General features: G+C 41.3%; 1 protein-coding gene across 3 annotated transcripts; it reads right to left on the bottom strand.

Moving 5' to 3' along the window:
• Window positions 1–356: 356 nt before the first annotated feature.
• On the bottom strand, window positions 357–11024 carry SUMO1 (small ubiquitin like modifier 1). 3 transcript variants are annotated; one of them, XM_059820431.1, is made up of 5 exons: window positions 10936–11024; window positions 5666–5740; window positions 4347–4424; window positions 2349–2420; window positions 357–1448 (listed from the first exon to the last, which is right to left on the bottom strand). In XM_059820431.1, the coding sequence occupies exons 1-5, from the start codon at window positions 10945–10947 to the stop codon at window positions 1380–1382; spliced, it is 306 nt and encodes a 101-aa protein (XP_059676414.1). In that variant the 5' UTR covers window positions 10948–11024; the 3' UTR covers window positions 357–1379. The 3 variants fall into 3 exon arrangements, with proteins under 3 accessions (XP_059676414.1, XP_059676415.1, XP_059676416.1); XM_059820432.1 differs by lacking the exon at window positions 2349–2420; XM_059820433.1 differs by lacking the exon at window positions 5666–5740.
• Between the last annotated feature and the right edge of the window lie 1599 nt (window positions 11025–12623).

Here is a 12623-nt window from a genome sequence, read left to right as displayed (position 1 = left end):
GAAACAAGGCTGCAGAAAGGCTGAAGCAAGGACAGTACAGAAACCTTCTCTCCACACTACCCTGCCCATAACCTCCCATCTGAACTTTCATTTCCAGTAACACATTCTCAAACTGACCATTTAGAACCTGCAACTAGCTAGAACACGAAGTGGACCCTCATAATGATGCCTGATGAACTATGATGACACTGCCATGTCATCCATAATAGAGATTATTTAATGGTACCACAATCACATAAAACGTAGACATTAAAAACCATCTTCGTATTTCCTTCCAAGTTGCATTTTCAGTTTACCTTTTGTACCTGAAGTGAAGCTGTATGTAATTGTATGTGAATATTCTCTAACAAGAAAAGAAACATCTAGTAGTCTCACACAGTCACCTGCAAACCAAGCAGATCAAGTATTTTACTAGGGCAAGTAGAAAAAAGTAATTTTGTTTTAAAAATGAGGTACATTTACAAAGCACTTTTTTTGTGGCTTCAACATATAGTTACCAGGAAAGCAAGCCCTAATTTATAACTTTTTATGGTTTTGCTCATTTCCAAACATTTGAAAAGAAAATGCAAGTTGTTTATAAAATTGTTTTTCTTGTTTATTTTAAATGAAGCTGGTACAGACAATGTCCATTCAAAACCCACGTCCCAGGCCAAAAGGTACAAACAAGAGTGTCAAAGTAACACCGGTTGTCTGCTGTGAACATTCTTGCATGAATACCTGCATGTACTAATTGCTATATGAAGTTAAAATGCTTCTGGGCTCTTCTGGCAAGACTTAGGAATCATTAGGGTTTTCAATTTCATGTCTTCAGCAAAGCCATCTCTGGAGCAAGGTACAGATGACAACAGTTCTAGCTTTTCCATTTCCAACTTGGTAATCTTCTTCGTTGGGCCATCAGCACAATTTAAGCAAAATAGCTCTGAGTTATGGATACACAATTTCTCCACAGTTTAGTTCTCTGAGAAACTTCATCTTGCACTGAAAGTTATAGTCCAGGAGTGAAACAGTCACACATCAAAACTTCAGGGCAGATATGGAAGTCATTAAGAACACTCGCCCACCCGGCAGATCTTACAGCCTTCGTGCCTGAAATGCACGAACCTAGTGAACATACAAATGCATGTGTGTACGTGTATTTCTAAAGGGGAGGGCAGAAGGGAAGAGGGGAGCAAGGCTGCAGCTGGATCACAAAAGTTCAGCACAATGAAAACAGAAACAATAGTGTATAATGAGCACGAGAATTCAAAATACCAGACGCTTGAAAATAAACTCCCAGAGATGGGGTGCCAGTTTCAATTCAGTGTTGAACACCACATTACAAAAGAACTATTATTTAAAAATAAAAAAGGATTAAGGGGGAAGAAAACAAACAGAAGGATCTAAACTGTTGAGTGACCCCCCGTCTGTTCCTGATAAACTTCAATCACATCTTCCTCCTCCATCCCCAGCTGTGAGAACAGAGAAAAACAGCATATAATTGTTGTAAATCTGGTGTACTGAATTCAGAGCAGGTCCTAGACAAGTTATACAATGGTTTGTTCCTCTGTCCCATCATAATTCAAAGGGGTGAAAAAAATTTCAGACACCATCTCACTAGCCAACACATGATTTTTAGTCCTTTTCCTTCAGTCTTATACATCTAAGTCCAAGCAAAGGCCTTATCAGTGAAGTCTAAATCCACTTGTGGAGCAGTACACATCAGCCTGGAAGTTCCTAACTTTACCTTTCTCTAAATCCCTTCTTGGGCAACAGATGCACAGGAACATAACCAACATCATAGCGAATGCACCAGCTGTACAGCCATGTGAATTATATATAGCACACTACTAGCTCACAATACAGCTAAGACCTACAGCTTGCAACTCAAAGCCTGTTTACAAACGTTTTCTCAGAGGGTAACTTGTTCGATTTCACAGTACACATGTTTGTCTGATTTTTCAGAAGGTCATTATTATAACAGTGTTTCTTCCTGCTTTGTCATAACAATTGGTGGAAGTCACTGGACAGCAGAAATAACCTGTTTTCTGTTTATTTACGCCTTCATCTAATAAATGTGAACTAAATACATATTTATTCCAAAGTCGCACTGAAGTTCTAGTTCAACAACTGGGAAGTTCACTTAGTTTTTTTTCTCTCTGGTAAGCAGCGACTACACCCTCCCTTCTGAGACAACACTACACATGAAGGTCCAGTCAGTCTCTTTCTGAACTGCATATTGGCCTTATTAAAGATTCTAGTTAGACAAATATAGTCAGACTATAACAGTCTAGCAGAACAGAGAAACTAACCAATTTAGTATTTAGTTTCTCCAATGAACTACCTAACACTTTTTCTATAAAGAAACTCACCTCCTTGGGGGTATGATTATCAGTAATTCTCTGACCCTCGAAGAGGAACCTGAGTGAATTCATTGGAACACCCTAAAAAAAGAAACAGATATACAAGAAAAAAACTTACTGAAACTTGTGTGCATTTACAAGAAAAACATTTTTAATAAAAACAACACATGCGAAAGTCAAAAGAAAGTGTTAGTTCCTGTTACACAGAGATCTCACCTATTCTGTTGTAACCATGTAGACTACAAAGAAGTGACTCAAGGAGCATGATAGTGCTGAAATGCGTGTTTATTCCAAAGTCTCACTCGATTTCTAGCTCAACAACTTGGAAGTTTCCTTAACTTTTTTTCCTTTGTGGTTTTTTTATATTTATTTATAAAGTACTGACTACACCCTCCCTTCCAAGATGACATTATACATGAAGGTCCTGTCTTTTTCTGAACTGCATATCAGCCTAATTAAAGAGCCTAAGACAACAGAAGGAAAATTATGTTTACTTCATTAATTCCTACCCTTGCTTTCCCTATCTTATATCACCACAGGAAGGAATAGCAACCTTTACCGTCATCAGTTCTGCAAAAACTCTACACTGGGGACAAGAAAGAGCAGAGCTGAAGGGGTAAAAAAGGAACACCAATCAAACAGGGAGAAAGGAGCATCCCAATGGTAAATAAAGTTAAGTTGCAGTATGTCTATTGTACAGTGTGCCTGTGTTACAGCAGAGTATCATACTTCACCCCAATAGATGAGGCAAACACCTCGTCTTTTTCTTCTCTTTCAAGTTGTGAGCAAACACACACAAGTGAAATATGACCTGTTTTGTGCATCAATTAGATCTCAGAAATATTGCTTGCAAATCACTAGGCAGAAAAATTCACAGGAAAGAACAGCTCCTCACACTGTTCCAACAATCCCTCTGGCCAACTTGGAAGAAATGTTCATGGTCCCTTTACCAGAGAAAGGCTACCCAACACCAAAAGCTGTATTGACTGCTGATGAAGGAAATCATAGACTCTCCAGAATTCAGCCCAGGAGATATAGCTGTGTTCATTTAAACAATTATTTCTTTCTTCAAAAAGGATTCCACACACATACACTTTCATCAGTCAGTAAGACTGCTGCATGAATTATTTCCAAGATTTTATTTTTAAATTTCAAGTTTTTCAAATGAATCACAATTTTAATCACTTGGATTTGGCTACAAACATATCTGGTGTTTGATCTTTTTTTTCCTCCTACTCCAGAAGGATAGCAAAAAAGAACACATTCTGCAAAAGAACACTTCAACTGACAAGTTCAACTTGTCTCAAGGTATCAAGAAAAAACACAATTATTTCTTATGATTATATTTCCTAAAGTGAACTCCAACACAGATACTCAAGAAAAGGCTACACAAGGCATCTACCCCAAAGCTGGGGGTAAACTAGGCCAGGGCTTCTGGAAACAGCAGCAGTGAATCCACAGTATCTGCCACAGGATGTGGAAATGAAGATATGTTTTTGTCCTGTAACAGTAGTTACTATTTACCTACATCCACAATTAATGTTGCAGATTTCTTTAACTTAGAGCATAATAGCTAATGTTAAACAATTACTATATTAATGGCTGTAATAATGCCTAAGGCTGCTCTCGTCCTAAGCTGCAGTATTCTACAGCTTTAAGGGAATTTCGCTTGGAGACAGGAGATTTTACAGTAACTATAAATGCATGCCTGGGCATTCTAAAAGGTAACTTCTGTGTCTTCTGAGCAGCCACTATATGTTTTCAAACAGTAATTTTAACTTACTACAAAATTCACAACTGTCTTAAATAGAAAAACTTTTGCTAGTCAGAAGAAATGAGGGGATCCATTACATTTGTACTGTCAGATACCTGTCTTGCTGGTAAATAGACAGAAGCTTGACTGTCTCAATAAATGTCTTTATTTGAAAGAACAGTGAGAAAAGTAAAGCTGAAGTGTTTGGCTTTTTTATTTTCTTTTTAAAGAGCAAGTGTCATTGTTTCACAAACCTGTCTTTGACAGTATGATTCTTTGAGTTTCTTGAGGTGTGTTGTCATTTTCACCTTGAAGTGAATTTCACTGCTGTCCTAAGAACAGAAAAGAAAAAAGTTACTCTCTTTTTAGTAACTGCTCACTTTATCTATGCTAATTTTAAGACTTTCATTAAGAAAAAATTATGTAAAACTAACATGAAATGCAGTTTAACTATCACTGTGCATACCTTGGTGCCTCATAACCCGAACCTCCAGGATGACTTATCAGTCACTAAATTCATCATGCACTTCCACAGGAAGCTCTATTTTAAAACAGATGGCATAGTATAGCCTTAGGCTCACTATGGAGGTTTTGGATTTAAGAGTATAAAAACCATACATGATTCAGTTGGTGCTCCCATTTTTACTCAGCTGATGTACTTATGAAATACAAACGTACATACGCAGGGGACGTCTGCTTTAAGATTCCAAAAGAGACAAGTTAAAGCTTGCACTTCAAAATATATATGAAACCTCATTCAATTAGAATAATAATCTAGAAGTAAGGATACAGGCAGACTTGGCAACACAATGCAAACCTGAGGAGAAATCTTAGGTCTCATTATTCTATAGTCCTTCCTTCCAGCCATAAGATACAAGTAACTAAAACTGTCAAAATGGCTACAGATAAAACAGACTGCAAGAGGTTCTGGCAAAAAGCATGCGGGTCACATTTAGCTTTTGAATGTGTTCTCATCATTGCCGGTTAAACCAGCAAGAGGTAAGCTACTTTGTGTTAGTCCTACTTTAAGTCATCTGTCTCCAGTCAACAGCATAGCAATCGCACTAATACTCCAACAAAGAATACTGAGTTAAGTCATATAAGCTAGGGGTTCTTTGCACAGAAGGACTTCTGTTCAAGAAGGATCTCAACATTCATGTTCCAACACAATTTTAATTCAGACTTACAATCCACCATTCACATCCACCAACATGCCAGCCAACAGAAACTTCTTCCCATCCTTGTCCAAGGAAGCTGACCTCATGCTTAGTGTACTACATGAATTCTGAAGGCCTGAATTTATCTATTTTGCCGCATATTTCATTCATATCCTCGGACAAATTAAGCCCTCAATGCATCACGTCCCCTAGTTGTAAGATGGGGATCACACTCAAGCTTTAAAAAAAACACACCAGACAATATACTAACACACATTACTGGCAATTATTAAGTAGTTTATGGCAGGGGAAGAACCACATTGAAGAACTGAAAGTATCAGCTTTCATTTGTTCATTTATACAATACAACCTCACACCTCCACCAAATATCAATAAGAAATTATGTAAAAACTCACCTGCCCAATGACTTTGAGTTTAATGTATTCCCCTTCTTTCTTATCTCCTAAGTCCTCAGCTGAAGGTTTTGCTTCCTGCAAGAAAAACATTAAAACAACCTGATCAGTTCAACATTTTGTTGTTTTCACTGGACAGTATGACAGCTCTCATCCTCATTATTACATGAAATCAGTCTATCCAAGGCACCTTATTTCTTCCTTTCTGTGTGTGAAAATAATAGCAACATAGCATTATGAAAGGCTGCCTGTCTGCCTGTGAAAAGTTTAATTAATGACGGAAGAGAAACACTGAAGAACATAAGAGATGAGAGAAGGATCATTTGGAAATAGACAACAGATGCAAAAATGAGAAGTATGATTTTATACCACTAACTCCTAGTCAACAGACTACAATAAAGAAATACAGGAAGTGTACTAAGAGGATCAGATATTTGACAGAAAATAGAACATCGTGAGGAGAGTAAACAGAAAGCACTTGTGACACCCTATCAGTATAAAGGGAATGAACCATGAAAACATTTTTCAGTCTATTGCATCAGCAGTAGTCACTACTTCCAAAGGGATGGTCAGCCACCTTCTTTTCTATGATAACAAAATAACATCAAGTAACAGCTTCCTTCTAGCATATTTGTTTTAAGACCACAATTCTTAAAAGTTGCAGTTCTAAGAACTATGTGTTTTGGTATCTTCCCAAGATAAGAATTAATTGTACAGACAAGTTTGATTCAACAACTTGAGCACAAAAGCTCTTCAAAAGGGTTTAAGTGTTATGTTCTATAAGACATGAATTAAGGACAAAGTTTTCATGTTAGCTGCTGATAAATAAAACAAGTGAGAGGTCAGGTACTATTAACCTCATCCCTTGCCTGTCACTACATATTCTGGATCAGGCCTTTAGTTATGTCCCACTGCAGCACCAAAGGATTTCACACAGACACTGCCTCAGGTCCAAATGATGCCTGATGAAGAAGTCTTCCCAAGTAGTCAAAAACAAGAACACCCTGGCTGATCACGTTTCAAATCTTCCTTCTATATTATTGCTTAACACAGTAGACAAAACAAGCAAAATATGTACAGGTGCCTACCACATAAGTTTTCCCTGCCCTAAAGGGACTTTTTGCTGAATTTACAGAAATATCCTTTGTATGGTTGGACTTGAATTTTAGGATCAGGTGCCAAAAACACATACTAACCTTCTGTATTAAGTCCATCCAGACAGGTCTCTAACTCCAGATTAAAATGGCAGACAAGCTTTTTCAAGTTTTTTTTTCCTTAAAGAGGTTAAACATGCACAACTTCTTTGAATGTTAAAAGGAAGGGCAAGGGGGGAAAGTCTGCAGACACCTTCCCTATCTATACCAGTCTCAGTCTGGAAGAAAGAAAGAGAGATGAAGTGCTCTTTGTATCAGTTTGACTCACTGCCTCAAGCCAGATCCACTCCATTTCTGAGATGACAAAAAAGTATGAGCCAGAGACTCCACCTGGTTTGAATACTTTTTTTTTTTTAATACCCAGCTGCGCACAACCTAGACTGTTGGGACTGATTCATGACCCTTCAAGCTCAAACCCAAAAACTGACCCCAAGATTTCAAGAAACTAGACACTTAGCCTCAGGTCTCCAAGTAAGTCACTTTTGAAGTGTGAAAGGAGCCTTCACGGGTAACACAGTCACAGCAACTGTGCTCCCCTCCAAAATTTTCCCTTTCTAACATGTCTGAACTCTAACCTCATGGGACTACTTGCAGGAATAAAAATACACTGGTTTCCACTCCTGACTAAAAAGAAAGAAAAAAAAGAACCTGCAACTTGTTTTAATAACTTGCACAAACAGCATTTTGAATGTCCACATGCAGGATTATTAACCTCTAGGAATCAGAAAGAGATTCAGATCTCTACAAATCTGAAGTCTGTAACTTCAAAACTATCTCCTGTTTTGCTATCACTGAAAGAATCTGAAAGAACATCCTGTCCCATTACATGATGTTTCAGGTCAGCCACCGTCTTAGTTTACTTTGCGTAAGAACGAAATCGCATAGCAGCATATTATCCCAGCAGTAGAGGCATTTGTAGTAGTTCATACAGTTCTGTGCATTTTAACAGATCTACCTAATTAGCTTTCCAAAACAAATCATCCTGTACAAGGTATGACAAATCGTCACTGCTACTATGACACTGCCTCTGGCCAGTATGAGTGGAAAGCAATGATTCATAAGATGCTTGATTTCCACCCTCAGGGAAAGGGGGTTCTAGCACTAAAAACAAATAGGGGAAGCAGCAAACAGTAGAAAAAGCAGAGGGAATTGGAGTCTTGAAACATCATACCATAAAGATGCTTGTTTAAAGCCCCAGCAACCTCTCACCCACAAAATAAGAGCAGAGCTGTAATTTCAGGAAAAGAAAAATAAGATCAAATCAATGTTGACAACGCCAATAGTTGAAGCTTGAAAAAAAAAAGAGCAAAATATTTGAAATCAGAACACAACAAGACCCAGCAAGTCTGAAACAGCTCTCTGTATTTTGTCAGTGAACTATACTGCCATTCAATGCCAGATGGTAAAGCCAACATAAAACCAGTTAAGAACAAAGAAAGCAAGGAGAATGCAAAGTTACTAAACTATAAGCATTCATTAACAAAATCCTGGATCAGCAACCTGCAAGCAAGCCTCCAGACTTTTACTTGCACTGTGAAAAGAACTGATGTTTAGGGTATCTCATGAAACAGTACATAAAAAAAAGACTACCATACAAACAGAACAGGAATACCACAACACTCCAAGTTCTCACTTTTCATTAGATGCCTGAAGTTTTAAAGGCTTCATTCCACAGTTTTCCTAAAGAGCGCACAATGAGGCTCCTAGTACTGTCTCACATTTATATATCAACACTAAATTCATGACCATAAAAAGCACCCAAAGTTTCTTGGATGAAGCACACTGGTATTGCTATTGCAACTAATGAAACCACAAAACAAACATTGTAAGGCAGTATATTGCAAGCTTCCTCCTCCAATTTTCTGAAGTGCTCAAACTTCAATGTCCAAGCCTAAAAAACCCCCCTATACTCCACACAGTTCAGACAATCTTTAAAAAATTAACAAAAAAATTACTAGAGGAATAGAACTACAACACACTTCCTAACACAGCAAATAAACTCTTATATTTGTTATAGAAGTGGAAAAAATGCATACAAACTATCGCATTCTTTATTAGTAGTGCATGTACACATAAAAATGTCAGCATCTAGATTCAATTAAAGCAAAAGCAGCCTGAGACCCTTGAAGGGAGGGCAAAACTGATTCTTTTTGTTTCTGCTTAGATACCACCAAGCAGCCATGTGGTTTTTGAAGTCTGCCCTTTTTGCAAGTATTTTCACTTGTCATAGAAGTTAATTACTTTATTTCCAATAGGAAATTAAATCAAGTATGCTTCTTTATTTATACTAAAAAGACAAGCCAAAGTTATCATAAATGGTGACAAATTATGTCCCCTTAACTTAATTCCAGGGCCAAAAAGACAGACACTGTAAGCAATCCACAATTTTGGGTAATCCAATTATTCCTGTAGGGTTGATAAACAGAGGAATGAGATTTACAGTGCTGCATTACTGTATGTTATACTGTTACTTAAGCATCTGTTTAGCTCTTGTTGCACAGTCGCCCCAGAAGTGAATGACACAACATAAGAAGGTTTAGTTTATCTATTAAAAAAACCAAACAGGGTCCTTATTCAAAGACCCGTAAGACATGTATCCAAAAAAGGTTATCACATACAATGAATTTTACATACTTCAAGCAGTCCCAAAGAACAAACATGTATGTGTTTTAGCAGAACTTGCCTGGAAAAGGAATTACCTAATGAAAGCTGCTATGTGTTAAAACATGCCTTAGTTCACAAATGCAGAGAGCTACAAAGCAGGTCACGTGAAGATCAGGCTACAAACTCTAGTTCAGAATTTGCTTTTTTTTTTTTGATGCAGCCACTTTCACAGATTTTACTACACTGGAAATGTGTCATAATGGGTGCCAGCAATAGCTGTGCTCCTAGCTGCACTCTCACAAGCAGAGATAGGCAGCAGCACCATCCTCACCAGTAGAGTTGCATGGTGCTTGAAAGTCAGGGGCAGGGAGGAAGACCACCAGCACATACAGCAATGGTTTCTATTCATGGGTCATAATGTATCAAGGCCATTCCTCAAAGCAGACACAGTATATAATAAGTTTAGCCTTGTCACTGGATACTTTTAGCTAGTACTATTGACTTCACAGCACCACAAGAAACATTTGTAGACACTGACATTAATTTTTCCAAAGTCAAATCGTCATGACAAAGTTAGAAAACACTACCATATGAAGGCAATATAAAAAATAAAGCAAAACAAAACACAAATTAAAACTGGAATGCTGTTTTAACTTTCCACCAGCAGGTCACATAGCCTAAAGCAATAGTTGTAAGCAGAGGACTGTATACATGCCACGCCAAGCAAGCCAGGAACTTGCAGTACAAACAACTATTTAAGTCCCCGGTTGAGAAGTCAGAATTGACAGGAACGTAACGATGTACAAGAAGTGAAAGCAGGACAGAGTCTTGGTGAAGAATGGGTGTTTAATACAGGCAAGCAACGCTCAGCTAAGGAAGTCTGCGTTTCCCCCCCCTCCTTTTGCATCCCTAGGGCAAACAGAGGACCTGGCAGGTCTAGCCTAACCCGCACAAAGCCTGCTCCGGGGGAAGAGCATCCTACCACACACCCGGGAAATGGAAAATGAAAGGAAGCAACTGTTGTGCAACACAGCTCACCCCTCGCTCCACTCCCGGGTTTCCAGGGCCGGGGCTGCCCCGGCGACGATCCCGGCCCGGGGCCCCGCGGAGGCGCCTCCGCCCCGGCCGGACGCCGGCCCCGGCCTCCGAGTACCCCCCGCCTGGAGCCCGCCCCCGTGTTCTTCGCAAAACACCCTCAGGGAAGGGGATTAAAATACGGGGGGCGGGGGCAGAGTTTGGCCGAGGTCGAAGACTGGCGCACGCACACACTCCCCGAGGGGAACATTCCCCCAGCGCCTCCCCGGCGGCCGCGGCTCCGCTCGCCCCGGGCCGCCCCTCACAGAGCGCGGGGCCGGGCCGGGGCTGCCCCACGGCGGGGGGAGGAGTGGGGGGAGCCGCAGGCAGCTCCTCCCGCGCCCCCGGGGCTGCGGGGCCTGCCGCTGCCGCCCGCCCTCCCGCGTCCGGCGGCAGCTCCCCCCGGGGTGAGCGGTCGGTCGGGGCCGGCGGCGCCCGTACCTGGTCAGACATGGCTCGGCCCCGTTGCGTGCGGCAGGCTCGGCTGGGCCGCTGCAGGCGCTCCGCTCCTTTCTCTGCCCGCAGCGCAAACACAGGCCGCGGCGCGGGCGGGATTTCCTGTGCGCCTGAGCTCACTTCCCGCCCGGCGCGGCGCGGCGCGGCCCGGCCCGCAGCTCCTCCCAGCCCGCCCCGGCACCCTGCGGAAGGCACCGCCTTCGGCCCCCCGGGGCCCCCCGCCCCACGAACGCGGAGGTGCCGCTGCGCCGCGCTCGCCCGCACCGGCCCGTCCCCGGCCGGAGGCGGGGAAAGGCAGCCAGGCCGCGGTAGGGACCGCGGCTCTCCCCGGGCCCCACCGCCAGGCCCGGCGTCTGCGAGCACAGCCGGCCTCCGAAGACCCGGCCGCAGAAAGGCACCTAATGGCCTGCCCAAAGAGGAAAAAATAGGTGTGTTCATAAACTCCGCCAGTTATAGGCAGTCTAACGACTGAAAGGACGGGTCTGCATGGCCGTGTTGTCTTGCCCCGGAGGAGCTAGGCGAAGTCACATAACCCTTTTGACATCAAAAGTCACTCTCATTACACCTACCTGTCATGACTTGCTAAGGTTTTTACTAAAAGATATATTTAACAACAAAACTCACTTCTCTATTTCTGCGCTGTTGGCATTTCTTTTTAATCATTTCAACCATGCAAGTAATAGGATCCGCATGTATTAAGCAAAGTTGCACTGAGGCAGTTGCATTTACACAAACTTTTAGTGATACACCATACTAGCACAGAACGGATGTCCTGCTTTACATCAGCACAGCACAGCTATTTAGAGGTTTGCAAAAGAAGCAACACCTACACCTGAAAAAGATTACATTTAGGCTGCAAGCTGCTTGGACTGCAGTATGTAAAACTAACATCCCTCTACAACAACTAAGGCAACTCCTTCATGGCATCACTGCTGGAATCACCGCATGCTTGGCTCTAAGTGGCCAGTAAGCAGAAAAAACACACGTGATAACCGTAAAATAACATTACTGTAAAACAAATGGATCAACAGGAGTCAGCCCCACTGAAACAGGAGACTCTAACCTGGATGCTACTAGATAGGTTTTTAACTTTACCAGCTACCTTTGGGGAAGGGTAAGAAATCTCTCCAGGCAGAGCACTTCCATCAACACAGTGTCTCTAACACTCTGCGTGCCATGTTCCTTTGTAATAACACCAAACACCAAAGCAGCTGCACTCTGTGCCTGCACTGCTGCATTTCACTAACTGAATGGCATCTTACAAACACGGCTACACCAAGGGATGCACTTTCACTAACCAATGAAACTATACAGTATCTAAACTCATGTGAATTAGTTTTAATCACAACTGTTAAAACAATTCAGAATTACCAAGGGAGGAAAAAAGCTAAAGAGAACCAAAACATGCTACACAGAGCTACAGAACTGAGATGATCTTTCTTAGGCGAGGCCTAGGAGGCAGGAAAGCCAAATGTGTTCATACTATGCCAAGCTCACAGTAAGAGCTCTTTATGAGCTTAATAACACTACACAAGCCACCAAAATAAGCCAATTCAAGGGCTTCACAGCTACACATGATACTAACAGAACAGAAAATGATAAATGCTTATTCTGTCTTAAACATCACTGCTATTCACAAATTAAAGCAGTTTTAAGAGCAGGGAGAGCAGCCT

This window comes from Gavia stellata, chromosome 8 (assembly GCF_030936135.1).
Source record: "Gavia stellata isolate bGavSte3 chromosome 8, bGavSte3.hap2, whole genome shotgun sequence".
Classification (NCBI taxonomy): Eukaryota; Metazoa; Chordata; class Aves; order Gaviiformes; family Gaviidae; genus Gavia; species Gavia stellata.
The sequence above is the reverse complement of the archived record's forward strand: the minus strand, read 5'-3'. Positions and strand labels throughout refer to the sequence as shown.

What these genes read in the sequence shown, in the direction of transcription:
- SUMO1 (XM_059820431.1), bottom strand. An exon ending in AACTCAAAGTCATTGGGCAG is followed by an intron (nt 4,425 to 5,665) that starts GTGAGTTTTTAC and finishes TTCTGTTCTTAG; the next exon opens with GACAGCAGTGAAATTCACTT. An exon ending in AATCATACTGTCAAAGACAG is followed by an intron (nt 2,421 to 4,346) that starts GTTTGTGAAACA and finishes TTCTTTTTTTAG; the next exon opens with GGTGTTCCAATGAATTCACT.